Here is a 27253-nt window from a genome sequence, read left to right on the forward strand (position 1 = left end):
ATAGACGATATTTTCATTTTCCAGCCAACACTTTCCGCGGACTCGGCTATATTTTAATTGAGCCGTGAAATTTAATACAAAACCAAGCTGATATTGTGGAATTAAGTACATAAAGAACTATGTAACAGATCATTCTCGCACAGAGAACGAATAGAGTACAGACAAGGAAAGAAATCGAACCCATACTCCATCTCACTACCATCACAACATCGGACTTTTGTTTTGTTTAATAATTTAAAATATGTCGACGCGTCCGCGTCGCCAAGCTGCGACAAGGAAAAGGCTTGTAATTGAGATATCTGATTCCGACGAAGATGCGACTTCAGAATCCAAGGATACCGACGAGTACAGGCCCGAACAGGCTCGGGCTGTAGATAGTGCTGCCGCTGCCACGGCAGGCGTGTAAGTAATAATATGATCAATATCTATCTGATATCTGATATATTCCCGGCCCCACACAGTGCCAAGCGAAAGCGGTGGCCTACAGCCCGGGACACTGCTGCTGACGCTCCAGCGGCAAAGAAAAAGCGCGGCAAAAAGGATGCCAACGTCGAAAATGCTTGCCCCAACCAAAGCAACCCTGAGACAGAAGCGGCGGCCTCAGCACCACCCCGATCCTTGACGCAACCAGACGGCGCTGCTGCCAGCACAACCACAGGACGAAGCTCCTTCTGGGAGCGTCGCAAGGTGTGGAACATCCATGAGCTACTGGCCGAAACGGAGAATATCCAGCCCACAGCAGCCCGTAATATTGTGCAGCTCTTTGAGAACGAAAACACCATTCCATTCATATGCCGGTACCTTCAGAGATATAAACAATATATGCATGCACTCTGCTTACAAATAACTCTATATCTCTGCAGCTATCGGCGAGATTTGGTTGACCATTTGCCACCGGATCGATTGCGTGACATTCGCAACACCTACACGGAGATTGTGGATCTGCGAAAGAAGGCCGAGAACATAGTCACGCAGCTGGAGCGCGAAAATGTGATAAATGAAGAGATTCGGGATGAGCTGATGTGCGCGAAGAACAACGAGGAGCTAGAGTTTCTCTATGCCCCCTACAAGCCGGCCAGCAAGGGCACCCTGGCCGAGCGTGCCAAGGCACTGGGACTGGAGGATTATGCCGATCGTCTGCTATATGGAACTGCACCCCAAGTGAAGCTTTCATCCATTGTGGATCCCAGCAATGAGGCCTTGGCCACCGAGACGCTGGTGCTGAATGGAATCTGCAACATTATTATACACAATATCAGCAAAAATACAAATGTATTGGAAGAGCTAAGGAGATTGTACGTGCCCCCCACAGTTTCTGGCTTTGATCCAATCAACCGACTCATGAGACACTTATACTTTCAGGCAAAACGTACACCGCATTGTGCTGATGTGCAGCAAGACAAAGGATTCGGCGGCCAGCAAGGCAAGCAGCGGCAGCGGCAGCAAAGCGACCAAGAGCACTGCCATTGCCGACCGGAAGATAGACAGCTCAAAGTTTGAGAACTACTTTAATTTTCAGGGCGACATAAAGACAATTAGACCCCATCAAATGTTAGCCATCAATCGTGCTGAAAAGCACAAGTTCCTATCCGTAAAAATGGATACAAACGATTACCTAAAGAGAGATCTCTCTCGCTTCATCTCCGAGCAGTACATGTCCCAGGGCTTGCAGTATCCACTGCGAAGAGAGATATTTAACAGAGCCCTGGAAGAGTGCATCACGAAGAAATGTAAGCCTTAATACTCTACTCTACCGTTCTGTATGTTGACCATGAGATTCTTTCAGTGCAGCCTTTGATGTGTCGACAGATACGCGCCGACCTGAAGGAGAAGGCACAGAAAGCGGCAATCGATGTTTTTGCCAAGAACCTGAAGCAGCTGCTACTCATATCGCCTCTCAAGGGCGAACGCATTCTGGGTATCGATCCAGGCTTTACAAACGGCTGTAAACTGGCCATTATATCCGAGACGGCCGTTGTGCTCGATACAGGCGTCATCTATCCGCATGGCGCGAGGGCCAACAAGCGAGCAGCCGAACAAAAGTTGGTGGAGCTGCTGAGCAAACACACGTAAGTATTTGTAAATCAATTGTCGAACTTTACGGCTTAGTTTACTCTTGCCCTCTTGAACAGCTGCCAAGTGATTGCCCTGGGAAATGGCACCGCATGCCGCGAAACGGAGTTTTGGCTGACTGATCTGTTCCATGCCGGGATTCTGGACAGCCGAAGCATACGCTACAGCATCGTAAACGAGAACGGAGCCTCGGTTTACTCTTGCAGCGATGTGGCCAGCAAAGAGTTTCCCAATATGGATACGAACGAGCGGAGTGCTGTGTCCATAGCACGACGTCTTAATGATCCCCTCAGTGAGTATGTGAAGATAGAGCCGCGCCACTTGGGCGTGGGCATGTACCAGCACGATGTGTCTGAGAAGACACTCACGGAGTCCCTGAAGGACGTTGTCTCCGAATGCGTGAGCTATGTGGGCGTGGATCTAAATACCGCCAGTCTGAGTGTGCTCAAGTAGGTGGACAAATCATTGCTCTTGAAAACTATTCTAACTTGAATATTCCCCCCCATGAAGACACATTGCTGGCCTGTCGGAGAAGAAGGCCGAAAAGATCATAGAGTATCGCACGGCGAAGGGGCCCTTCCAGTCCCGCAAGGATCTGCTCTCGGTGCGTACTATAGGCGAGAAGTCATTCGTACAATGCGCTGGTTTCGTGCGCATCGAGCCGCTGAGCGTGGGAGGGCGGCTGAAGAATCCACTTGACTGCACTTGGGTCCATCCTGAGAGCTACAAAGTGGCCGAAACGTAAGTGCAATGCAGGCATAACTTTTATTCAACTTTCTGTGACATTTTCACCAGTCTGGAGGTGTCACTGGACTCTGTGCTAAATTTGCTGTCACTGCGAGTCAGCTTGGCAGCGATACCAATATTGCAGAGATAGTTATTCGTACGCCGCTTGACACAATCCTCACTGGAGTCCTCTTTCCGGCACCACGAAGGGCAATACGGGGTCAGTGGGTCCTTTTTGTTGCAGCGCTTGCAGGTGCACTGCTCTGTTCCGGCACGCAGGAAGCTCTTGAAATCACGCTTCTTCGAGAGCAACGCCAGATAGTCCTCAATGGAGTACTCCTTGTTGGGGTCCATAAGCTCAGCCCAGGTCAGAAGCTTGACTGCCACACCGAAGAAGTACTGGTTAAGGTCATCGATGGTCTGCAGCACGTGGTCCAGCTCGAGTAGGAACGGGCTCTGCAAAGTACGATCCAGCTTGCTCAAACGCACCGCCAACTCCTTCTTGGACTGGCGAATGCTCAACAGAGATTTCGATAGTTGGTCACTGAAAGAGAATGGTCAGCCACATATAGCGAATTCTGGACTACGACTCACTTGGACTCGTTAATGACATTGTAGGCCTTCTGGAACTCGCACAGCGATCGTTCGGCGGTCATTCGACTGAGGTACTCGGGATAGATATTGGTGCAGCAACTTTCTCCGACCAGCAGTCGATAGCGCATGGCGTGATAGCGCATTGTCTCGGCCATTTTAATCTGCAAGACCTTGGCTCCAGCCAGCTGTTTCTCCAGCTCCTTGAACTGCGTCTCTAGCAGAAGAATCTGCTCATGGACGCACTGCTCCAGTCTGAAATCATAGATGGTGTAAAGCGTCTCGCAGTGATCGAATGTGGGCTCCAGTACATCGAGTGGTATAGTAGCTCCCCGGCAAGGTGGCGGCAAAGGACGACGCTTGTATCGCTCCGGCGGATACTCCCAGCACGGGCCGAAGCGGGCTTCGTTGGTAACTGAGAGGGGTTTCTCCCAGCAGGGCTTGTCCACAGGCTTTTTTCCGCCATACGAAGGATCCCGGCCGCAGGCTATAATCTTGATCTTTGGCGGTTTTATTTTCGGTGGATAGATCCAGCGTTCTTCATACAAACGCTGCAGCTCAGCGATCGTTTGTTTGGGCGGCATTGAATTGAACTGAATTGAGAATTTGTACTACATTTAGGAAATGTTTTATTTTGTCTTAATTTTTCCAGTATCCTTGGGGAATGTGACTTGAAATTGTCGGATATAGGCAAGGCTAGCTTTATAGCACGCATCAAAGAGTTTGCCGCCTCGAAAACGAAACTGGATCGCATAGCCAAGCAGCACAAGCTGCCCATGGATCGGGTAAGCCATTAAAACATTGCCTCTGAGTATTTTATATTTATATATGGAATGGCTGTAGCTTGAGTTCCTGCTGGTGGCCTTGCAGCGGGAGCTGCTGCAGGACTATCGAGCTGATTTGGACAAGCGCCCGCTGTTCAAACAGGGACTGACACGAATCGAAGACCTCAGCAATTGTGAAGTGGTTACCGGTGAGAATCGACCCACGTACTCTTCTACCCTCGACTTATCCTTTATCTTATATTTTCCAGGTGCTGTTACCAATGTAACACACTTTGGTGCCTTTGTCGACATTGGTGTGGAGCGGGACGGCCTCTTGCACAAGAGCCACATGAAGAACTGCGACCTAAGCATTGGCGATCGCATTGTGGCCTCTGTGGTGAATCTGGACAAAAAGGGTCTGAAGTTCGGCCTACGTCTCGAGAACATGCTGGCTGAGACCGACACATCCTTCACCTTCAAGACGGAGTAAAAGCAAACAGTAGGAGCTTAATGTTTTTGGAAGTATTTAATGTATCATTCATATTGGGCTGCTCACATGAGCATATACATGTATACTATATATAACTCGTATATATGTACATATATATGTATATATATGTGTATCTGTATAGTATAACGGCTTTCCTAAAGTTACTCAAAGCTTATCAGTTAGTAATAAATGTTCACATAAAAATCACCGCCTCTACAATGCGCGTTCTTGTTTCCCTTTTTCGTAATATGTTCTGAAGTTCTTAGATGAGAATGCTCGTGTGTGTCGGTGTGGTTTTTGGAGTTCTGGGTTCAAAGGGTTATGGATAGTACTCGTATTGCTTTAAAACTAAGTGAGTGAGTGAGTGTTGGGGGCTGCCCTCGCAGAGCCGTTTAAAATGTTGTAACTAAATCAATATACAATATGCATACATTTAGGCGCTTGGTTTAGCGGGCGAGCGAGCGAGCGAGTGTTCGCTTCAGTTAGTTGGTATTTTCGAATTTATTGCCGTTCCAGAAGAATTGTTAAAAATTATTATAAACAATGTTATACAGTTTGCATTTACATAATTACACAATACAATATAATATACTCGTAATAATATATTCAAAAATATATAATATATATACTATATACTCGTATATGTATGTTTTGTTGTTCTTTAGATTTATTGTTTCCTCATCAAATATCAATTTCATATTCTAGCTACATGGACATGTGGCGTAATCAACCGATAATTGCTCAAATAAATATTACTCATCCGCACATAATATTGGAGTAAGTTGTTGTTGTGTTTCCTACACAGATCAAATAGGATAATCTATCGCAAAAAGGCCAATGAACGAGTCATATATGTGAAGCATATGTGTGCTATGTATGTATGATATATGTACGATTATTGCTTATGATAATGGTAGCTAATGTGCTCCTCTGATCTTCTGATCCTCTCATCGTTTTAATGTTACTGTTCTTCAGTTGTTCGCGTGTGTGTGTGTGTGTGTGTGGTGTGTGTAGCGAAATTGTTCAATAATTTATAATTTATTTTTATCATTTATAATGATAGCATAGGTAATGATGTAAGTATTGTATATCAATTCTCGTAATTATAATCTATGTGTATAAGCGATTCGCCCTCACGTTCTTTAACGGTCTTTCAGCAGAATCCCTGGCAAACAAATCTAAATCGAAATGCCAAATATCTCTTGCGAACGACCATCTCAGATTACATAGTACATAAAACCATCTCATACAAGTTAACAAATTCGATTACAAATTGGGTTCGTATTTGTAGTCTTAATCATCTCAAATTGATCTTCCGCTTAACCTTAAGATCCGGCACTTGGAATCATTCGAACGGTAAAGTAGGATAAATGTATTGGCAGATTTTTTGTTGTGTTTGTTGAGTGGGTGCCGCACGGCACGGCACAGCCGGAACGCGTGAGTGTGTTTGAGTGTGATGGGGTGCGTGTGTGGTTGGAGCCTCTCTCTCTTTCCCGCTACCGCTCCCGCTCCCTGCTGCATGAGTGCTGTTTATGCGAGTGTGTGGTGTGGTGTTAAGTCGCAGCGTGGCATATTCGGAGTATTCTATATTCATGAGCATTGCATCACTGCATCATCTCTGAATAAGAGAGAGAATAAATATAAAAAGTGTTACAGTCGAATTGTGGATGTTACATTTAGGGCGTGTGGCACTTACCGACTGCCAGGAGGCGGATGTGTGTGTGTTTGTTTGTGTGTTGCAGGGTTGAAATGATCGAAATCAAGAGCGAAACGAAAAGTAATTAAACGAATTTTTTCTCCTTTCTGTAAGTTTAGAATGAAAACCAAAATTAGCAAATCACCGAACAAAAGAGGTTCTGAAATGTTCGATATAAAGATGTGGAGCCAAGCTAGACACTGAAGAGTAAGCAATAAAACATTGAGATATATGTAGCCCATAGCTTGCTCACATTCAAGACAGGCTAGTAGGTACAGGTCGGGTCATTTACAGAGAGAGAAGCACCTTCGTTGGACTGCTGTCCGCGGATCGCTAGCCTCCAGGCAAGAGTCTACTACTCGTTTAAAGGCTTTTGGAAATGCCGCCAGAGCACGCTACAGCAGCAGAAGACATCGAGCCATCTGTAAGATTGAAGAATTCTTCCATTTGGGTTCTATTTTTGTTTGTTTGTTTTGGTTTTGACCGGCATTAATTCAACGGAACGTAACGAGTTGAGCGGGCGGGGGTAACAACGGATGGTAGCGAGTAACGAGTAACGCTGTTCGTTTTAGAGGCCACAAAATGTCGGTTCGGTTAGGATGATTCTCATGGTATGGTACATCAGTGTAGGTGTTGTTTTGTGGATGCATGGATGTGGGTCTACAATCAATCAATCAATCAATCAATTAACCAGGATAACCAGCGAGGCGAGTAGAGTGAGATGATTCCAGGGATTCTCTTATCATACAAGCTTGTTTTGTTTCGTTCTACTTAAAATTGTATCTCTATCTGATGTGTGCACATTTCTTGTAAAATTCTTGTAATACTTTTGTATTCTCATCATCTATGGTATGTGTATGTATATTTCGTATGCTTTTAGCTTAGGTATAAACGCATAAACGTCTGCTACTAATGAACCACATTTGTGTTTTGTTTTTTTTTTTAATATAATTTCTTAATTTCTTCGTTTCTAAATCTATGTATATTTCTATATAGTATGCATGTATAACGCCAAAAGTTCGGGCTTATAGCTACAAGTGCTACCAAAAAACATTAGTTCTCTATAGTTAACTATGCGCATCTTGACTTTCGAATCTCGGTATAGGTTTGATGAATCTTTCGAATTTTCACAGCATTTGTGGGGTTTGGGGTTTCGGGTGTGGGGTGTTGCACTCAAAATAAAACCACATAACAACTAATTAGATTAGGGAACTATGTTTATGTCCACATGGTTTTAATTGCCTAAACGCAACGCTCAAGTCTGAATTCTGTATTATTGTTATAGTTAAAAACTATTTAAAATTAAAGCTTGTACAGAGTTCACAGATGGTTAGAGATGATCGAAGATGGTACATATGTATATATGTTGGGACCATAATGAAAGGCAAGGCAAAACTCAAAAGCAACGTCGAAAAGAATAAAAAACACAACACGAAATATACAGTATATATTTACAGACACACACAATTAGAGAAATTAAAGAAATGTGAGAACATTGCAGTAACGCCAGCAACATAGGAAGACACCGCAGCAAACACAGTCCCAGAACAGCCTATTCCAAAGCAAATGGGAAGGCACTGAGAACCGGGGATATCTTCTGGTGGCAGGTGGAACGAACAACACAAGTAACAAAACAAAACAGAATTGCGGGGAAAACGGGGAAACAGGAAACAGTAATGGATCGAAGCGATCGCTTTAAACCACACAAGCTGAGAAAACTCCCATTACGCGTCAGCCAATGTCCTGCTGGACATTGCCGCCGGAGGATGAGGAGCTGCTGCCGCTAGCACGTGGTTGCTGACTGTACCTGTTCGATGAATGTGGCTGCCGCTGCTGTTCCTTCTGCTGTTGCTCCTGAATGTTAATACTTGGCGGCGTGGTGGGCGAGCAGCTGTTGCCCACAGGGAATGTGTCGGCTTCTTCGTCAAGGATTGCCTGCGTGGGCTGCAGCGCCTGCAGCTCCAATTGCTGCTGATCGGCTAGCATTTTGGCGCTAAGTATGCTCACATAGGTGCGGTAGCGACGCAGCTGTAGGATAAACCAAATATTACAATGTACACACACACAAGATGGGACGGGCGGGCGGGCTCACTTCGTATTGCAAATAGCTCTCCTTCTCCTTGTAGTTCTGCAGTGGCAAGCCCTTGCTGGGTATCGGCCCCTTCTTGTGCTCATTGAGCTCCTGCTCCAGCTGCGCCAGCTGCACCTCGTGCGACTCCAATTGCTCCTTCTGCAATATAAAATAAACCCATTTAATGAGATAGCGATCTTTTGATTGTGACCCTTCTCCATTCAGATACTTGCCACCATCAGTTTTGTCTGCTTGCTGGGCAAGAGTGGGCGCTGGAATCGCTTCTGGCTGCCCACGCCGCCCTCGAGTGGCGGCGCCGAAATGGCGGCGCACACGTAGTTGATCGTCTCGACCCACGAGTGGAGCTCCTTGGAGTCGCTTGTCTGGAAGAGATACTCGGCTTGATCGGATGTCTGCAGACGGAACACATGTTGCTTCTTGGTGTAGTCATTGGCCTTGGTGGCCAGGGCGTGATGTATGCGTATTGCATTGTGCAGATTGTCGGACATCTGTGGGATACAAAAGAATTAGGGCTGTGCCGTCTACGGGTGTGACTTCTACTCACTTGACTCTTGCGAAAACCATGCTCATCCTTATGCAGATACAGAACCAGATCACGCAGCGTGCAGTAGAACATCTTCCACGAGCGCTTGCCGAAGGGAGCTGCCAATGTAAAAAGGGTAACGTTTTTGGGTAAGAAGGAAGTTCGTCTAGAATCGTATCCCAGTATTCCTCACTCTTTTTGTAGCTGCTATCGTAGCAGCATTTGCGCATCACATAGCCCTTCTTGTATTCCACAGCGGTGGCCACTTCGGGTGCATCCAGGAAGGGATTCTGTCCAACATTTCCCAGTGCATTGTTGCCCCGCTGCTGCAGATCACCCGCATCGTCATCTCTGAAAGAATAAAATCAAATTTAATGGATTTCCTTGACTAAAGAGATTGATTGATCTTACAGCGCCCATTCCAGCGGCTTCGTTTTGATGGCCTGATACAACAACTTGAGTATATCCTTGGGAAAGTTCTCGCCATCGTTGAGATCTGCCAGATTGTCGACAAATTCCGCACAGCTCATTTTACGATTCATATTCTGCCCATGCAGATCCGTGTTCAGAAGCATTATGGCACAGGTCAGCGTGTGCACCGCATCCTGCGAGTTGAAGGTACCCGGATTGCAGTCCAGAAAACGTTTCGAGAAGTGCACTAGCACCCGCTCTCGCTCCTGGGTCTCGCCGGAGAGCGAGAACTGTTGCAGGAACTCGCGCAGCGACTGGTCCAGCGACTTTTTCTCAAAGGTGAAATGCTTTAGATACTCATCGGCCACAGCCCTGCTAAAGTCGTTGCTGAAACGAAATCCAAAATGAGCAATCGGTTCCACAATGTGTCCTAGGGCGACACTCACTTCTTGCTGAGATGCCGGGAGACGTCGCTCTTCTTGAAACCATCGAGGGAATACAGTCTTTTAGCCAGGCGTATGGCCGAGGGCATGTCCACAGCCTTGGGCGAGTAATGGTAGGAGTGCAGCGATTCCACATCGCTGCCATCATCGGAGACGGGTGGCGAGGCGTCTCGCGTGCCCTGCGCCCCAGCCCCAGCCCCCGACGACATCGTTGTATGCGGCTGCTCATCCGTCAGCGTGACCACATCGTCCTCGGACCGAGCCGCACTGCCACCGCCACCGCCACCGCCGTTGTTGTCCATGCCGCGCACTTGGATGACCACCTTGTGCTCCGACTGATCTCTGTCCCTGTCCCTCTGCTGCTGCTGCTGGGCACGCAGCTGTTGCTTGAGCTGCTGGCGCTGCAGGGCGGCCCCATCCGAGACGAGTATGGTGGAGTCCGAGTCACTGGGATCGCTAAGTACCATGCCGCCTAGAATATCGCGAGAACTCAATAAGTTATCGTCGTCTTGGTAGTCGGGACTAGATATATTCGAAATGGCCTCTGAGACGCTCAGATCGTTGCCACAACCAACACCACCACCACCATTGCCAGTCCCTGGACAGGCTAGCAGACCGGACATGCCGGAGGGCGGCTGCAGGGAGGCTGTTCCGCCTTGTTCTCGCTGCTCTAGCTGCTGCTGCTGCTGGTCCGCTGCCTGACCATTGCCACCCATGGCACCGAGGGCACCCTTTGAGCCCGACGAGGACATCACCGACGAGGACACTGATGTGGGGGAGGCAGGACTGCCGGCAGCCGAATGCTGCGGCGACGAACTAATGGAACTTGAATGTGAATTTGAATGCGATTGCTGACCGTAGAATTGCTGCTGCTGCTGCTGTTGTTGTTGCTGCTGCTTCTGTTGTTGCTGTTGCTGCAATATTATTTGTTGCTGCTGTTGCTGATGGAGCTGTTGTTGCTGCTGCTGCTGTTGGATCTGCTGCAGCTGATGCGGCTGCAGTGGTGCATTATAGGTCCACACAATCCGATCTCGATCCGATGCCTAGGTATAACACAAAAACAAAGATTAGTAGACGAAAGTATAATTTCACGGAATGTCATTTCAAGATTCGTTTTTTTGGTAGCTCTCGAATTTCCATTTTGCCGTTGCCCAATCTCACTCTGAGGAGTCCTAAACAATGCAAAAGTGGCTTTTATTTGTTTGAAGCGTTCTCTATTTTGTTTGTTTTTTTTTTTTTTTTGGCTGTGGCTGTGTCTGTGGTATGCGGTATGCAGCAGGTGTACGTGTACGACAAGTATTTGGTGTGTTATGGGTGTTTCGTTTCCTCATGGATCCACATACGATATAGAGTATGTTTCGCAAATCTTTTAGTCTAAATCAAATTTCTACATATACAAAACTGTTCCAAGCGCAGGCAAAGAAATCAAAAACTGGCAACTCAAAAAAGAGAGATCACAAATCAAAAAAAGAGTCAAAGATGACATTAATCGGCATGCCAACTATGCAGCATGGCAACCTTTTTGCATAGGATATAGTTTAATTTGTTGCTGCAGTTGCTCCCGATCATCTTCTTGTTAGTTCTCGTGGCAGTCGTTGCTGTCGTTACACTGCTTTCGCCCTCGCCCTCGCACTCGCTCTCGGTCTCGTTTTCGGTCTCGCTGCTATTGTTGTTCCCTATTGTTGTTGTTGTTGTTGCGGCAGTGTTGTTGTTGCGGCTATTCTCGTTCTCGTTGTTGTTCAACGCCGACGAGTTGTGTACAATGGTAGCCACCGACGATGCAGTGGTGGCCGTCGACTAGAAAGCTCACACATTGGTGGACAATAAATTGCGCATATATCAAATTTGAGATAGTTGAGAGAGAGAGAGTCAAAATATGAGAAACAAGAGAGAACGGAGAACAGAGAAAACGAAAAGAAAGAAACACGAAACAAGAGAGTAAGATAGACAGAGTTGTTTAGTAGTAAGTTGGAAAGATTAAAGTAACGAGTGGCAATGGTATGGATGTAGAACAACGAGTAATGGAGGTAGAAGTGAAAGTACAAGTAATGAAAGGTTTTAATAGAAAAGATCAAGGGAACGGGTGGATATGGAATGGAATAACGAGTATTGGAATGTGGCTAATAGGAAAGAACAAACTAACGAGTGGTAACGGAAGTCGAAATAGAATAACGAGTAATGGAGGTACAAGTAGAAGTACTACAAATGGAAATGTTCCAAGTAGGAAAGTTCAATGTAACGAGTGATATGTATAAATACGCGAGTAATGAAAGGAACGGAACAGGTCGGGATGGGGAAACTCAAAGGGAATGTTATATGGTATATGATTTATAGAACAATGCAATGGTTTTACAATCAAATATATACACACATACGACAACAGCTACAGTAACCAGAGTTAACGGCAAACTGAACTCTACAAAGCACTTCAAACGAGAGGGGGGTTCAACGGGTTGGCGGGTATTATACGGATTACTAAATGATAGACTGAGACGTGGAACCGTATGTGTTTTTTCTTTTGCTGGGGGGTAGCTGGGGGGGGGGAAGATCGATCTGGCGGAAAGTTCGACGTAGTTCATCTATGGCCTAGGGCCATCTATGGGCGGCTAGAGCTCTATCCAGCGATTGAAGTGGATGTAGTACATGGTGCGCTCGACTCGACGCCTCACCTGCGAGTCCTCGGAGTCCTGACGCGTGTCCAGCAGCGTATTGAGTGAACTATTCACATCCTCATCAATGTCGATGGGTATCACAGCCGCAATGCCCTCGCGCTGGATCTGCTGCAGATGATCCTCGGACTTGCTGGTGCGGAAGCCGGCGGCATCGCATTTGCGCACCACATGCCCGTTGTGGTGGCGTCGCACAACAACGACACCAGCAGCCCCACTACTCGACTCGGGAGCCAAAGAGCTCGGCTCCGGGCTGGTGGGCACCGAATTGGCCGTCTCCTTGTCGATCAGGGGTGTCGACAGCGAAATGGGCGATGTTGGCACTGAGAAGGAGGTCTCGTCCTGCGAGGTATTGGCTGCGCCCAGCCCCACGCCCATGGGAATGCCCATGCCGCCGGCCGCCTCACTCTTGACCGTTGTGGACGAGGTGGAGCCCGAGGCAGAGTAGCCGGGCATGCGGGCAGCACAATCGACGGCATCTCGATTGCGCTGCTGCTGTTGTCGCGTTGCGGCACGCTGCTTGAGGGCGCGCAGTCGCTGCTTCGTAGATCCGGAGCCCAGCGAATTGGTTGAGTAATCCTCGTCGCCGGCATCGTTCTCCTCCTCGTCGTAGGCATCGTCATCGTCATCATCGTCTTCGACCAGGCACTGGCGGTCGCTGTCATCCTCATCGCCACGCCCCATCCCGCTCTGGTACGTCTCTATGTTGGTGATGTCGTAGTGGGTCTGATCCTCCTCGCGCTCCAACTCCGCCTCCGCCTCCGCTTCCACCTCCTGCTCCTGCTCCTCGTCCAGCTCGTCATCGTTCTGGTAGTACTCGTATCGTTGCTGCTGCTGCTGCTGACGATAGCGTTGCTGGTGCTGGCGTTGACGCTGATGCTTGCTGTCCTCCTCGAGCACATACTCGCCCTCCTCATCGCGCTCCAGCTCCTCGCACATCAGCAGCGTGTCGTTGGTGAGCGAATCCTTGCGGTTGTAGCTGTTGTTGATGCTGTCCCGCTGCTGCTGATGTTGCTGCTGCTGCTGCGGCTGTTGTTTGCGCTGCAGCTTCGCCTCACGCTTCACCGAATCCGAGCTGGTGTTGGTGGGCGAGTCCACCGAGGAAGAGGATGTGGGCGAGGATTCTCCCGATGCTCGTGGCGCTAGGGCGCCATTCATCCGGGAATTGGCCTGACGAATCGGCGAGTCACGCAGACTGTCAACCTGCAAAGGAAAATGAGAGGTTTTAGCAAAGAGATCGCATGCGTTTCTCTTTATTTTACTTACCTTCTTGGCCTGGGTCGTTAGGTGATTGCTGGTCTGTGGTGTCCTGGACAGATTCAAGATCAGATCTCCCGTCATCATGAAAGCCTCAAAGCGTGGCGCCTTCGCCGATTGCGGTGGCGCCGAATTCGGTTCTGGTTCCCTCTCTGTGTCCGGCTCGCGCTCTGTGGAGATCCGTGGCCGGGTCACGGGACTGCCGCTGTAGCTGTTCGAGTGCTGCAACGATTGCGGTGGCAGCTGGGAGTTGTGTGCACTCCCGTTACCGTTGCCGTTGCCGTTCGATGCCTTTGTGGGTATCTGCGAGGAGCGTGGCCGCTTATTTTGTGGCGAATGGAGCACGGGCACGGGCTTGGGCGCCGGGCACTTTCGCGCCTGTGGAATGCGTGAGGGTCGGTGCGTGGGCGAGGTGGCGTCCGAGCCCGTTGGCGACGTTGGCGCTGCACTTGTGGTGATGGTTGATGATGTCGTCTGAATGGTGGTCTCCACCACCTTTATCTTTGTGGAGCTGGCCGAGGAATTGCGGCTGTGTGTGTGGGTGGTCGTAGTGGTGGATCCACTGGCCAGCAGCGGCGAGGAGTTCTGCCGCAGCGATGGCAAGTGTGTGGGCGACTTGAAGCGCAGTCCGCTGGCCGCCGCCGGAGAAGATACCTTGCTGTTGTTCGGACGATGGTTGGGTGAGGAATTGGCGCTGTGGCTGCTGCTGTAGTCGTAGATGTTGGGAGATTCAATATCCACATAGTGTGGACTCTGTGTGTTGGCCAGCTGCTCTTTAATGCGTGCCTTGAGCTTAGGATCTAAGGGATACCAAGAAAATGATTCGAATACTTCTATACACGCCATTTCTTTCGATTCCATTTACCTCGCTTCAGTTCCAAGGTCACCAACTGTTCGGACAATCGCAGGCATTTGAGAACTATCATAAAAGATAAGGAAATGTAAAGCTCTCTTCTGATGATCTAGCTACAAGTTTACGTACCCTCCTTCGTTGTATAGCGATGGACATCGGTTCCATTGACTTTGAGGATGACATCCCCGGCTTCAACCTGCAACAAAAAGGGGGATGTGGATGTCTCGTGTTAGTTCCGGGCGTAATCGAATCACTCGACAACAAAAGCTTATTGATTTTCTCTTTTTGGGTATTCGGTTTTTGCACGCCGCCGTCTGTCCCGTCTGTCCCGCCTGCCCATCCAGCACTATGGCTGTGTCGACTGTCGGCACTTGTAAACTATTTTTAATTTTCTTCTCGATGGGCCTTCAACGGCAACGCAAGAGTGAACAGAAAACAAAAACAGCAATGGCAACAAGGAAAATAACATGAAATCACAACGTGGGCCCCCCCTCCGTCCACCGCCAGCAACGACATTGGCGCCTTATTTACTTGCTGACGTAGAAGCGAGAAAGCGAGAACGAAGAGGGACGAAGACACACCGGAGGAGACGTCACAGCCAGTGGCCGGGGCGGAATATGCTCCGCCGCATGGATTATTCAATAAATGGAGGACTCCCTAGAACAGAGGGTACCCCGAAAAGCGAAATGTGACACGCGCCGGGCGCCATCTTCCATGTCATGCAAAATGCATCAGTGGAAGAGGCAGCGGCAGCAGGAACACAGCATTACTTTTATTGCATAATTAGTTTTTCCTGCTTCCCTCACTTGGGTATTATACTATTTATTATTAATGCTTTTTTCGGGAGCAAAGCGTTGCCGCCTCTTGGGCCTCTCGAGGGTTTGTTTCCACTTGGCAGCCGCGAAGGCAAAGGGGCCGCAATTAAAAACTAAAAGTCGCACTAATTTATGCGCTCTGCTCTCCAAAGTTCGTTTATAACAAGAGCGAGCGAAACGGTGGAGACGGAAGGACGGAGGAGATAGAGGCGAAGGCGAAGGCGTCAGCTGAGCATGAAGCGCGAGCACGTTCAGTCTGCACGACAGAGCAGGCAGCGACCTGTCTCTGCACAACCGAAACTGACAGCGAGAGAGAGAGAGAGAGAGAGAGAGCGCGCCCAAGAGAGCTGATGCAAAGAGAGACGGATTCTGTGTTCTTGTGGGAGGCGGCAATGCAATTCAATTAAAACTGTGTTTAATTTAATTGTTTTTCGCAAAAAAAAAATACAAATAAAAAAGTGCATTATATAACCCCAATGGGAGGTGGTAAGAGCTGCAAAGAGTGGTTTTGGGGGGGGGGGGTTAATGCAATTTCTAGCCAAAAGAAAGTCTCAAAACCGTAATGCAAATTTGATGTTTCCCCTTCTTCCCCCCCCCCATTGGCACTATCAGCACCTCAGCATGGAGTACCACAGCAGGCACTCAAAAACATGTTTTCTGCGATAACAAGCTACGATTAATGACTTACAGCAAAGGTGAAGGCTCTCTCTCTCTCTCTCTCACACACTCTCTCTGCTGTGCGCTCTCGCTCTCCATCATCTTCATCGGATATTCGATTAGGCAGTTTACAAACACAAACACAATGCAGCAGCAGCAGGTGCACACTTCTCTCCCCGCTCCCGGCACACACGCATACACTCCTTTTGCATTTCACTTTCACGCTTTCGTGGGGGAATGTCAGCAAAGCAGTTGAAGCAGGCATAGGCAGGCAAGCAGTCAAGCAAGCAGTAGAGTCAACCAGCAGAGCAGGCAGAAACCCGGTTAAAAGTTAAATCAATCAGTTACACTCGGTGGCCACCACCATCCCCCGCATCACCCCTCTCCTCCTCTCTTCCACCCTTGGATGCAACGTTTGCAGCACAAATTGAAATTGGTTTGAATTGATTTGTTTTCCAATGACACTTTGAAGAGGGTTTTTTTTGTACGTGCACTTCCTACGTCACATTCCCATCGCCCATCTTCGATTTGTTTCTTATCTGCGAGAGGCTCGCACACAGTATTGGGGCTTACGGAACTTTGAGGGCGTTGCCAGATGCCAGAAAAGTGCACTTGCACGAGACTAGGGTTCACAGACCTGGACATTAACTTAACCCTGGGCATACATATACAATGCATGTAGAAGCTACTTGGGAAAACAGAAAGAAAACAAGGCAAACATTCAAGTAAATAAAGGAAATCTTATCAGTTGTAACCCCCTCCTAATGCCACAATAATCATGCTAACCCATTGACAACCTGATAGTTATATACTTTAGTATTTCCCTCACACTCGACTATCAATTAATGAGCACTTGAAGCAGCAATTAATATCAATTTTTTCCGGCTACTCGGTTTATTATTTCGGAAGTGTTCCACAAAAGATACAATATTTATATATAGATGTCCGTATATAGACGTGTGTTCAATGACGTTTTATTGACACAACGCTACGACGACGACTTGTTCCAATATCAATTAACAATAGCAACAACCGTACGCCCACTCACTAATATAGCGGGTAAACAAGGCAATTGATTGACTCTACGAGTACGAGTACGACGACGACCTATTCAAGTACAGACCTCTGTGCCTGTGCACTACCTTCACCGTTATAAGTCGAGGTGGTTGTGGTTGTTGTTGTTGTTGGTGCTGGCAGAGTCGTTGACAGGCTGCAGTAATAGAAAAACCCACTAACCCACTTTGCTGCTGGGCAGAAAAATCAATGTTAGGCGCAGATAATCCCAAGCACCCAACGCCTCCATGGGCAATGGAAAAAAATTTGTAAAGCCACAGCCGCAGAGGTAGACATTTAGAGTAGTAAACTCATGGCTCACTCAAACCAAAACAAGCTCTGTTATTGGACTAATGGTTATGCCACTTCTTTTGCCATTTGCATTCTCGTGTCATTCTCAGTGTCCCATAAAGTGGACATTGGAGAGTGTCCGACACATCAATCACATCGCACCCGGTATTAGATGTTGAAATGTGTTCAGTGGAGATTTTAGCAGATAATTGGATTGATGATAGTACAAAACAGCTGAGTCTCTGACCGTGTCCTTTCACTTGTGGGAAATTTATAGAACGAATCAAAGTCATTAGGGAACCCTATGAAAAGTGCTAGTTTTCGTACAGAATTACACATGTAATTCTAGTAATTCTCTTCCTCTATTCTATCTTCTCTATTGTTCCTTTGTTTGATTGGTAATCATATTATGCCAACCCTGGTCGATAGCAAAGCACCCCTCCTTTTGGCACTGCTTTATTGTTGTTTTATTCAATATTCCAACGACCTTGCCGGCCTGGTTCCCCCACATTTATGGTGGATTTCCTTTCATATTTGCGCACGCCGTGGAACAAAAAAAAAACAAGAAATAAAAGAGAATCAAATTAGCATGGAATGAATGGTTTATTTCATTATCATGCTACTCGCTCTCCCTCTCGAGTGGAGGGTGCTGGCTGATGATTGTGTAATCGCGGGAATCGGAAGTCTCTGAAACGGTGATGTTATCGCTGTGGTGTTTCCCACCCCCCCAACACTTAATAAATGTCAAATATGGTGGGGAGGGGTACATGCTATATAGGTGTTGCGACGGCCTGGAACCTGACCTATTGTGATACTTAATAATGTGCGAAATGCCACAGAAACTACGGGCGATTGTTGATTGAGTGATTCTATGCCCTGTGCCCTCTGCCGCTGCTGTCACTTGATTGGAACTTGAATCGGAAATTGCTTTCGCATTTACCGCAACTTGAGAAGCCTTCTTCCCACATGTTCTTCCCCCCCCCCCCCCCCCCCCCTCTCACTCTCTCTCTCTCTCTCTCTGTCCAGTTGTTCTTGTCTATAATTCCAATCAAGCTTTCAATTTGTTGCCCTATATTTTACTTTGTGGGAAACTTAATGAAGAAACCATGTATCAAGTCACTCATCTGACAATTCTTTGCTTTTACTTTAATTCAATTTTCACTCCAGCATCAAGGCTTAGTATCGATTGCATAACAAGACTAGTTTCTTAAGATATTCCTCCCTCTTCTTCAAATCTTCGAATATTAAAAGTACATGGAGTGAAATTAGCACGAAAACTGCCATGGAATTTACGATATTTACCATATTTATACACAAAAATCCAGAGAAAATGTTTGTGTGGGCCTTGTCTTGCAATTTGTGCAAAACGCATAAAAATGACTGCAACAGAAACAACAAAGAAGAGGGAATGGCAATGCGACTAAAAAAATACCCTCTAAGGGGATTTCCTAAGAAAATATTACAAAATTACAATTAATAGAAAAAAAAGGGATTCTATGTCTGGTAATAGATTAAACCATGAATTTTATGGGGTTAGACGTTTCCCACATAAATACCATATACCCCACGTATACTCCTCTAATAACGGGAGGGGGGTTGTATACAAACTAGAGCCCGTGCGGCAACAAAAACAAGAAAACAAGAAATGTTTTTGCACACAAACATTGTGTGTATCGCACATTCTAGGATTCGAGCGGCTTTTGCGTTTTCGTTTGCTTTTTTGGACTTTATTTTAAACAGTCGAGGCAACGGGGCCCGTGCCTAGAAGCAGGGTTTATTTTTGCTATTGATTTGCATTTTGCCTTGGCTGTTGCTCTTGTTGTTGTTGTTGCTGTTGCAATTTCTGTGCGCATTTTGGTTGCACTGCTGCGAATGTGGGCCACAAAAACGAAAGAGAGAGAGCAAATTCCAAGCCGGCCGGCCGGCAGGCCGCCAGGCCACTTTCCGTCTAATTGAGGAGAACACTCCAAGAGGAGAACAACAGAAGCGCCTCCGGTAGGCAAGGTGGGGTTAAGATGAGATGCGATGAGTGCTGCCACTCAATTTCCAGACAGACAGACAGACATCTGCCAAGTGGCAACGCTGGTGAAGATGCACCGTTGTTGCTTTTCTTATTACTTTTTATACTCTTGCAGAGAGTTGTGTACTACTATTTCTTCTTCTAGTTTGTACTTGAAACAAAGGTATCCGCTCGCTTATGGGAAACTAGTCTACTCGGGTGTGGTATTCGATCTGCAAGGGTATTCCAACCATCGTTTAGCTTCTGTTTTGGTCGTTTTTCTTATGTAATGCTTGGACGCACACACGAACGGGCCAGCGTGTGAGCGAGACGCCAAATATAAATGGTTCGGACTTAGCGCAAAGTTTACTTCTTCAGCAGCACTACGCTTTCTACTACACTTTTTGCATGCCTGAGTCGAAGCCACGGGAGCCACTGAGTGCCTTATGCACTTATTGTTCTTATTATTTCTTTGATTGTTGTTGTAGTGGCTGTATGCTGCTCGCTGTGCCGTGGCGTGCAACGAACCGCAGCGTTGGAGCCGCACAGCGTGCACACAGGGTACACCTCAGGTCTCTACCACCCTCGCAAGTAGAAGAAATGGTAGAGAGCAGAGAGAGAGAGAGAAAAAAAGAAGAAAAACCAACTTAATAAACGCGTGCACAATTTTTCATACTGTTGTAATTCAATTAAAGCGAATTTACTCTACTTTTTTTCTTTCTTTTTTGCACTTTTGACTTCAACTGAACCGAACATGGCAGGGCAGGAGAAAGGTACTACTAGGCAAAAGAGAAATGTAAGTCAAAAGCAAAAAAGAACTCTTGACATTTCAAAAGAATACCACTATTAGTACTTGCTGTAGAATGTTTTCTTGTTATTTTCTGTGCTTTTCAGAGCTTGAAGTTTGCCGACTATGAACTCTGTCTGATGGGACGTTTCCTTTAACGTTTCAATTGTCATTAGCCACAATTTTCCAGGCGATGGACCCCGTCCATGTCCGCCGTTGCCCCAGCGTGAGATCGGTATTAGATGGATAGAGAGAGGAGGGGGCCAGGCCACATTCTAGAAAATCAATAAACTGCTTGGAGACACTTTTTTCCCCTGTTTTTCTTCTTCTTCTGTTGTCTGTGTGTCGGTGGCAATTAATTTGTTCCCTCCAACAGCAGGCGTAGCCGAGAGCCAACAAAAGTCGTTTGTCATTTCCAGTTAACGAGTAATTAAGCAAAACGTTAGAATTTTGCAACGATTCAGAACCAGAACAGAACCAGAAGCAAGCCAAGCAACCACAAGATACCACGCCAAAACCACACACCAACCGAAACCAAGAGAACAAAAGAGGCTCCGGGCAAACGGTGGGGTTGCAGAAATAACTGCGAAAAAGTCTGGGCAGGCGAAATGGGGTTTGGCCACACACAGTCGTTTTAATAAAGGTTTCGTTTCTGAAGAAGAAAGGAGGAAGCACTCTCTTTCGCAATAGAACTTTTAACAAGTATGGTTCAATATATGGACTAATGGATACCCACTGTTCGGTTTTTGTAGGGTCTCCAGGGTACACAATAAACAGCTGAAATCAAAGGCGGTCTGAGACAAGGATAGCAGAGGGGCATGCGAGTGAGAGAAAAAACTATCTACAAAGTGCTGTTGGACCCTCAAAGATTAATGACAAAACAAACACATGTGTAGACAAAAATATTTCAAAAAAATACAAACAGTTTTTGATGATAATTGATCATGTGTGCTGCGCGTGGAAACTATACAGAACAATAAATACTGTGTGTTGTTTTTGAAATTTATATAAAAAATAATATTCCCGAAACAGAGTTGAATGTGCTATAGATTAATCAATTGCAAATCCAAAATTCCTTTCAGGAATGCTATGAAAGAGTGACCACATTATTTAGGATTACTTTATTCGCGCAATTAAGCGACAATTTGCCATTCACCGTCTGCCGTCTGTCACACTGGGCAGACGGCACCAGGCATGACAGAAAGACGTTTGTCACTCTGGAATCTCCAGTTGGAGAAGCACTGAAAAGGCAAACAAACGAGCAACAAATGCAACAAATGAGAAAAAGGGAAGGGAAGAAGCAACAGCAGAGTCCGACTGCAGTCTACGCGACAGAGAAAAAGGAAAGGCAAAAGGCAAGCAAAGAGAAAGAAGGCGACAACTGATGACAGCATGGACAAACACACCCTTGGAGAGAGCGTGTGTGTGTGCGTTTGTGTATGGATTCATTGAAAAATAAAATTGTCCCGCAACCAGAATGACGGCATATAAATAAAAGGCACTACGCCCGAAGGGGTCGACTTTTTAATACCCATTAAGCCATATCCGTTTGCATCTCCACCTGGGGATACTTTCAGATGCTATAAGTACTCGGAAGAGATCGCTTTTGATGCCCACGAAGATTAATTGATAATGGAGGCGACACGCTATCTACAATTAAGATATTCTTCCCAAATTTGAGGCACGTAGTTAAGACAATTACATTTATTGTGATGGTCATCTCAATTGGATAATTATTACATACCATATCTAATCTTAGATAGTAAAACGTACCCTCTGTACCCTGTAGTCGATCAAAGCGCATAGTTTATGGTTCTATTTGCCATTAAATGAAAGAGATAAAATGCCACCATTGCGAGACGCGTAAGGGGTACCCCGAGTGCTGCGCCACACAACAGCAAAGACAACAAGCGAGAGGAGATTGCAGATAGAAGACAGAACAAAGTAAAACCCCAACAGCAAAGCGACAACAAAATAACAACAAGTTGTAAAGCGAAAGCGATAAGAAATTGAAAAAGTGCGTGCCGGTGCACGTGTGTGTGTGTGTGTATGTGTGTTTGCTGCTGCACAAGGTATATTAAGAGGAAGGTACGTGCGAGAGATTGGCCTGTATTGAGGACTGAATGAGTGCGGGATCTATGAGACGATGACGAATTTGTATGTTAATGACCTTGCCTGGGCCACACCTTCTATTTAATATACTTTGCCACTGCATTGCGCTGCCTCCGCCCGCTGACAATTACCTCTTTCTCCGACATACCTGGGGACATTGCTTCGTTTCTGTGGATTGCATGAAATTACTTAATAATTTTAACAATTTATAATTCCAAACGCGTTGGTTTGTTTGGGGAACAACAAAAAAAAAAAACTCCACTTTACAATGATGTTTCTGAAAAGCCAAAACCCGAGTCGAAGGAGCCCAGCCAGAGACCTCTGTTTTCATGTCATCGCGCGGATTGTTGCCACGTCCTATAATTATAAAGTGTACCCCGTGTGTTTTGCCTTTGTTCTGTCTGTGTGTGTGCGAGAGAGTTTTATTTTTAGAAGAAAATAAATGTTTTTCCTGCATTTGCATTTTGTTTCGTCTCCGACTCCCTCTTTCATTTCATTTGAATTAGAGTTGCCCCGCGACAAATTAATAATAATTCAAATGTCCAGCACGTAAAGTAACTTTACTTTTTACAGCAATATCCGTTGGGCGGCGGTAATTACTCTGCTGTTGAGTTTTTCTGGGGGAGGAAGACTCGTATGTATTCTCGGAAATTGCAGTCAGTTTTGTTTACTTTTCCACGCAATGTGACACCCATTAGAATAGTCAGATAAGATAGATTCGGCAGATGCATGGGATGTGAAAACTTTATGAATCATGGGTAGAGTTACGTCAAACGCTATCTATCTGTCCATATCTAATTTACACCCAAACACGAAAGAATCCTCTCTATCCATTATTATTTTAAAGTGCCGTTTCCCTCAAATTTAATCAAACAAAATCAAAATGATAAAGAATGGGACCTACCAAAGTAAAAGCATGCGTCAGATTTGACCATTATTTTTCATGTGCTTACGTATGACTTTCTCGGTAATTTTCATGATTGTAGATCACCTAATATATCATAAAAATGTCTACAATTTCGTCTTTTTTCATTGCCTAAGAGTTTGAAAATCCAGAAATCAATAAGTCAAGAATAACGAAACGCTTCCTTCCCTCCGAGGCACATGCCATCATATATCACCCATCATAGTTAGGGTATCATTAAACACAGACATACTTCCACCCGCCCCCCTCCAGATGAACTGTTTGCGTTACTTTGTTTCTCTGCGTTTACTTTTGGACCCCGCTCCAAACATTTGCGATTCGATGACATTAAACGGTAAAACAAAACCAAAAACTGATACGAGCCAGAGAGTGTTTCTATCTTTATACTTTTTTGTGCGAGTGTGTGTGTGTGTGAATGGATCTATTTGCTTGGCATCCCTCCTCTCCAATTAAGACCAGCTTAGGGAGAGAACAGCGATGACATCACAGAGGAAGAACCACATATTTGTTGCTTTGCAAATTGAAATGCTTTTCACATACGCAGACAGGCAGACAGACAGATAGACAGCATAAAAAAGTGGAAAATATTCTTATCAAGAGGCAGAGGGCACACAAATGGGCGCGCCGCGTCCATCATCCCATCCCAGACATTGGACAGCGGCAGGGACACTTGGGGGCAAGACATAAAGGAAAATGTTGCAATGCCAAAAGTGAACCCAAAGGGAAGTAGGAGTAGTAGTGGGAGTGGTGTGAGAAGAAGGAGCTCCTGCTTGGTGGTTGATGAAGTCATTTCTTCGCTCTTTTACGGGAGAGAGTGCGCCAGTCCCAGACGGGAATATGGCCAGTGACACACACAAACACACCCGATTGGACTAGGGCTATGGTGAGTGGTGTCCTGCATGGAGTCATTCACTTACCGATCCACAATCTGCTGCCGGCGAATTCTCCACAATGTCGTAGATGACATGTGGCGGTCCAGTTGATCCAAGCAGCGAAAACCCGAAACCGGAATGCTGTTCGCTGCGTCGCAGCACCACTTTCAATTCCTCGGTCATTGCGCCGTGTCCGCCGTCCGTCTGCGCCTTCAGCCCCAAAAAAGATGCCGCTCCCTGTGCGTGTGCTGTGATGTCGCTGCTCCTGCTCCTGTTTCAGTGCAGTACTGCTTGGCTCACACTCTTATGTTTATAACTTTTTCATATATACTTAATTTGTACTGCTAGCTTTATTCGCGTTCGTTTTGGGCTTGGCTAACAATACCTCTGCCGTCGCTGCTACCTCTGCCGCCACTTCAGCACTTCTTTTGAGCAGTCATTTACACACACAGAGAACAGACACAAAACGCACTCACAACACGCACACACACTCATCACTCTCACGACACAATTACAGCTTTAAAATCGACTCCTTCGCGGATTTTGTTTATCATTTTTTTTTTTAATTGTTTGATTGCACTTTTTCTCGCGGCTGGCTGGGCGCAGCCTTAACTCTTTAAACGCAAATTTCCAACGGCCACCGCATCACGAAAACTTGTTTAATTTTTTCCTTTTTTCTCTTCTTTTTTTTGTGTTAGACTTTTAGCCGCCGCCGCAGTGGCTACTTTTCTGCGTGTCGCTGCCACGGATCACAGTGGTTCAACCGCACATTCTTGCGCGTTTTCGTGTTGCTGTTATTAGTAACATTTCCGTTTTTCTTTTACCAGCATTTAATGGTGATTAATTCATTTTTTTAACTCGGGGGAAAAATGCGCGATCCGCGACGTTGTTTTCAGTGGATTTATCGATAAAATATACCGTCCGACCCTCAGAAATATATCAAAATATACCATATGATTTAAAAAATATACCGTAAATATACTGACGAATTGAAGTTGTACTATACATATTCCTCGATTTTGATATTCCGTCGAATATTACCAGCTATATAGCAAATTTAGCCATGCCCACATAATTTTATACGATTAATGAATCAATTTTCTACCAATTGGTTTGTTTTTAGTCCTTGCTTTTATTGTATTTTAACTAAAACAAGGTTTAAGCAAAATAGTTCAACAAAAAAAACAGTCGCAATGTTGCTGGTATTTGAAGACATGATGCGTGTATAGGCCTTTGTGCACCCTATTTCGTTAATTTTATATGAAGATCAAACGAAATTTATTAAGACCTTTTCTCAAATTGATATTCTTTAGATATATTCAAGTACATTATTAGTATCTTGAGTATATTTATCTCGATCCTGATACCTACGGAATCTTGGATGACAAACATTTTCTCAATTCTATAACATCCATTTCCCCCAGGGTATGTGTGCATGGAATGGGACTCATTGTTCTGAACCGGTTATGACGACTAATTCTTGGTTAATCTTTCTTCCGTCGAATATTCCCAGCTATATAGATCTCTTAATTTTGCCCAGATAATTTTATATGATTGCTGAAACAATTTTGATCAAGATTAACTATTTTTAAGTACTTGCATGTGTTTTGTTTTGACAAAAACACGATTTCAACAAAAATGTTCAATAGTCGCAGGTTGTGACGTCAATGTTGCTGGTATTTGCAGACTCATTTGTTGTCAACCAGGGTATGAGCGTTTGTATACCCTATTTCGTGAATATTATATAAAGATACTGTTTTCCAAGCTGCTTTCAAATGTAATTAATAAAGGCCTTGTTTTAGATTGCATTTTTTTGGTCTATTCATGCATTTGATTAGGTGTTTGTATATAAATCCTGATCCCAGTACCAGTTCTTTGTCTCTGTAGACAGACGATGAGCTGCAAAATATCGTTTAAAACAGAGACTATCTAGTTTCTGCATTAATTAGAGCCTGGAATGACACACATTTCCAAAATTCTATATCATCCATTTCCCCAGGGTACGTGTGCATGGAATTAGCAACATGTTTGTGTATGGAATGGGACTCATCTGTTGCGAACCGGGTATTGCCAAATCCGGATATTTCAAGCTATATAGAGTTTTCAGCTTTGCCCACTTAGTTTTATCCCACAGATGAATTTATTTTCTATTTTCTAACATCTTTAAATTGCTTGTAAGTATTTTATCTTGACTACAATACGGGTTTCAAGTAAATGTTGCTGCAACTTTTGTGTATGGAATGCGCAACATTTGTGCATGGAATGGGACTCATTGCTGTGAACCGGTTATTACAGATTCTACCCGGTTCAAATAAATACCAAAGTATACGGTCTCATTTGAAAAATATACCGAGTGGTGCGCGCCAAATCGAACTTTTTTGAATGTGAGCGACAAGGATTTAAATGTTGTCAACCGGGCCTTTATCTATGTCATCATAATTTTATACGGATGATGAATCAATTTTATATTTAACTGGTGTATTCTTAATACTTGCTTTTATTGCATTTTGCGTAAAAAGAGGTTTTAGCGAAATAAGCCAAACAAAAAACAAGTAGCGAAATAGGTCAATCGAAACAAACGAAAAAGGAAATTGCTCAATTTTGATATTCCATTGAATAATTCTGACTAACTAAATCTCTCAGCAATGCCCACATAGTTTTATCCCATTGATGAATAAATTTTCTACAAGATTGGCTAAATTTAAGTACTCCCTTTTATTGGGTTGTGTCTAAAATAAGTTTTAAGCCAAAATGGTTAAACTATAAGACGGTTGTGAACGGCATAAAACGTAAGTGAACATATGGACATATTTATACCCTATTTACCCTCAATCACTGTTAGAACTATTTATGCACCTTATTAGTTTCTTGTACATATATCTCTATTCCGATACCTATTCTTGATCTCTGTAAGAAGACCATAAAGTGCAAAATTGCATTGTGATATCTTTAAAACGGAGACTGACTAAATTCTACATTGGAACCTGGGATGTCAAACATTTCCTGAATACTATAATATCCCTTTCCCAAGGGTAGCAGAATGTTGCTCATTCCCGGGCACATGCTGTCGCCAACATAAGGTTGCCAATGGTGTAGCGCAATTGTAGCGATGCAAATGCTGATACTATCGACTGAATTCGCGCCAAATATAAAT

General features: G+C 45.3%; 3 protein-coding genes across 9 annotated transcripts; 1 reads left to right on the forward strand and 2 right to left on the reverse strand.

Annotated features, from left to right (window-relative positions):
- Nucleotides 1-16: 16 nt before the first annotated feature.
- Nucleotides 17-4860, forward strand: LOC108155074 (S1 RNA-binding domain-containing protein 1). The gene is made up of 10 exons (XM_017285667.2): nt 17-402; nt 462-797; nt 864-1295; nt 1363-1730; nt 1787-2069; nt 2133-2522; nt 2584-2814; nt 4043-4175; nt 4234-4363; nt 4424-4860. Exons 1-10 carry the CDS (start codon nt 242-244, stop codon nt 4642-4644), a joined length of 2685 nt encoding a protein of 894 aa, XP_017141156.1. The 5' UTR covers nt 17-241; the 3' UTR covers nt 4645-4860.
- LOC108155076 lies at nt 2820-4047 on the reverse strand. The gene is made up of 2 exons (XM_017285670.2): nt 3394-4047; nt 2820-3343 (listed from the first exon to the last, which is right to left on the reverse strand). Exons 1-2 carry the CDS (start codon nt 3972-3974, stop codon nt 2839-2841), a joined length of 1086 nt encoding a protein of 361 aa, XP_017141159.1. The 5' UTR covers nt 3975-4047; the 3' UTR covers nt 2820-2838.
- Nucleotides 4662-25011, reverse strand: LOC108155071 (AF4/FMR2 family member 4). 7 transcript variants are annotated; one of them, XR_004472039.1, is made up of 16 exons: nt 24145-24282; nt 14718-14784; nt 14601-14654; nt 13745-14535; nt 12479-13681; nt 10666-10852; nt 9813-10281; nt 9367-9753; nt 9149-9306; nt 8977-9074; nt 8645-8920; nt 8433-8570; nt 8148-8368; nt 6594-6762; nt 6341-6447; nt 4662-6262 (listed from the first exon to the last, which is right to left on the reverse strand). XR_004472039.1 is itself a non-coding variant. In XM_017285662.2 (13 exons), exons 1-13 carry the CDS (start codon nt 24280-24282, stop codon nt 8072-8074), a joined length of 4926 nt encoding a protein of 1641 aa, XP_017141151.1. In that variant the 5' UTR covers nt 24283-25011; the 3' UTR covers nt 7540-8071. The 7 variants fall into 7 exon arrangements, 6 of the variants coding, with proteins under 6 accessions (XP_017141151.1, XP_017141149.1, XP_033245622.1 ...); XM_017285662.2 differs by lacking the exons at nt 4662-6262; nt 6341-6447; nt 6594-6762 and adding an exon at nt 11328-11606 and having other exon boundaries at nt 7540-8368; nt 9813-10852; nt 24145-25011; XM_017285660.2 differs by lacking the exons at nt 4662-6262; nt 6341-6447; nt 6594-6762 and having other exon boundaries at nt 7540-8368.
- Nucleotides 25012-27253: the final 2242 nt, after the last annotated feature.

Source organism: Drosophila miranda, chromosome 2 (genome assembly GCF_003369915.1).
Source record: "Drosophila miranda strain MSH22 chromosome 2, D.miranda_PacBio2.1, whole genome shotgun sequence".
In the NCBI taxonomy this organism is placed as follows: Eukaryota; Metazoa; Arthropoda; class Insecta; order Diptera; family Drosophilidae; genus Drosophila; species Drosophila miranda.

Excerpts from the sequence above, each read along its gene's own strand:
- LOC108155071 (XM_033389729.1), bottom strand. The coding sequence starts at position 16,325 with ATGCCTGCTTCAACTGCTTTGCTGACATTCCCCCACGAAAGCGTGAAA. Across the intron at positions 9,075-9,148 it reads CGATAGCAGCTACAAAAAGA|CTCCCTTCGGCAAGCGCTCG; the intron begins GTGAGGAATACT and ends TTACATTGGCAG. Across the intron at positions 8,369-8,432 it reads AGAGCTATTTGCAATACGAA|CTGCGTCGCTACCGCACCTA; the intron begins GTGAGCCCGCCC and ends TTTATCCTACAG.
- LOC108155076 (XM_017285670.2), bottom strand. The coding sequence starts at position 3,974 with ATGCCGCCCAAACAAACGATCGCTGAGCTGCAGCGTTTGTATGAAGAA. Across the intron at positions 3,344-3,393 it reads AATGTCATTAACGAGTCCAA|TGACCAACTATCGAAATCTC; the intron begins GTGAGTCGTAGT and ends ATTCTCTTTCAG.
- LOC108155074 (XM_017285667.2), top strand. The coding sequence starts at position 242 with ATGTCGACGCGTCCGCGTCGCCAAGCTGCGACAAGGAAAAGGCTTGTA. Across the intron at positions 2,070-2,132 it reads GAGCTGCTGAGCAAACACAC|CTGCCAAGTGATTGCCCTGG; the intron begins GTAAGTATTTGT and ends CCTCTTGAACAG. Across the intron at positions 4,176-4,233 it reads ACAAGCTGCCCATGGATCGG|CTTGAGTTCCTGCTGGTGGC; the intron begins GTAAGCCATTAA and ends GAATGGCTGTAG.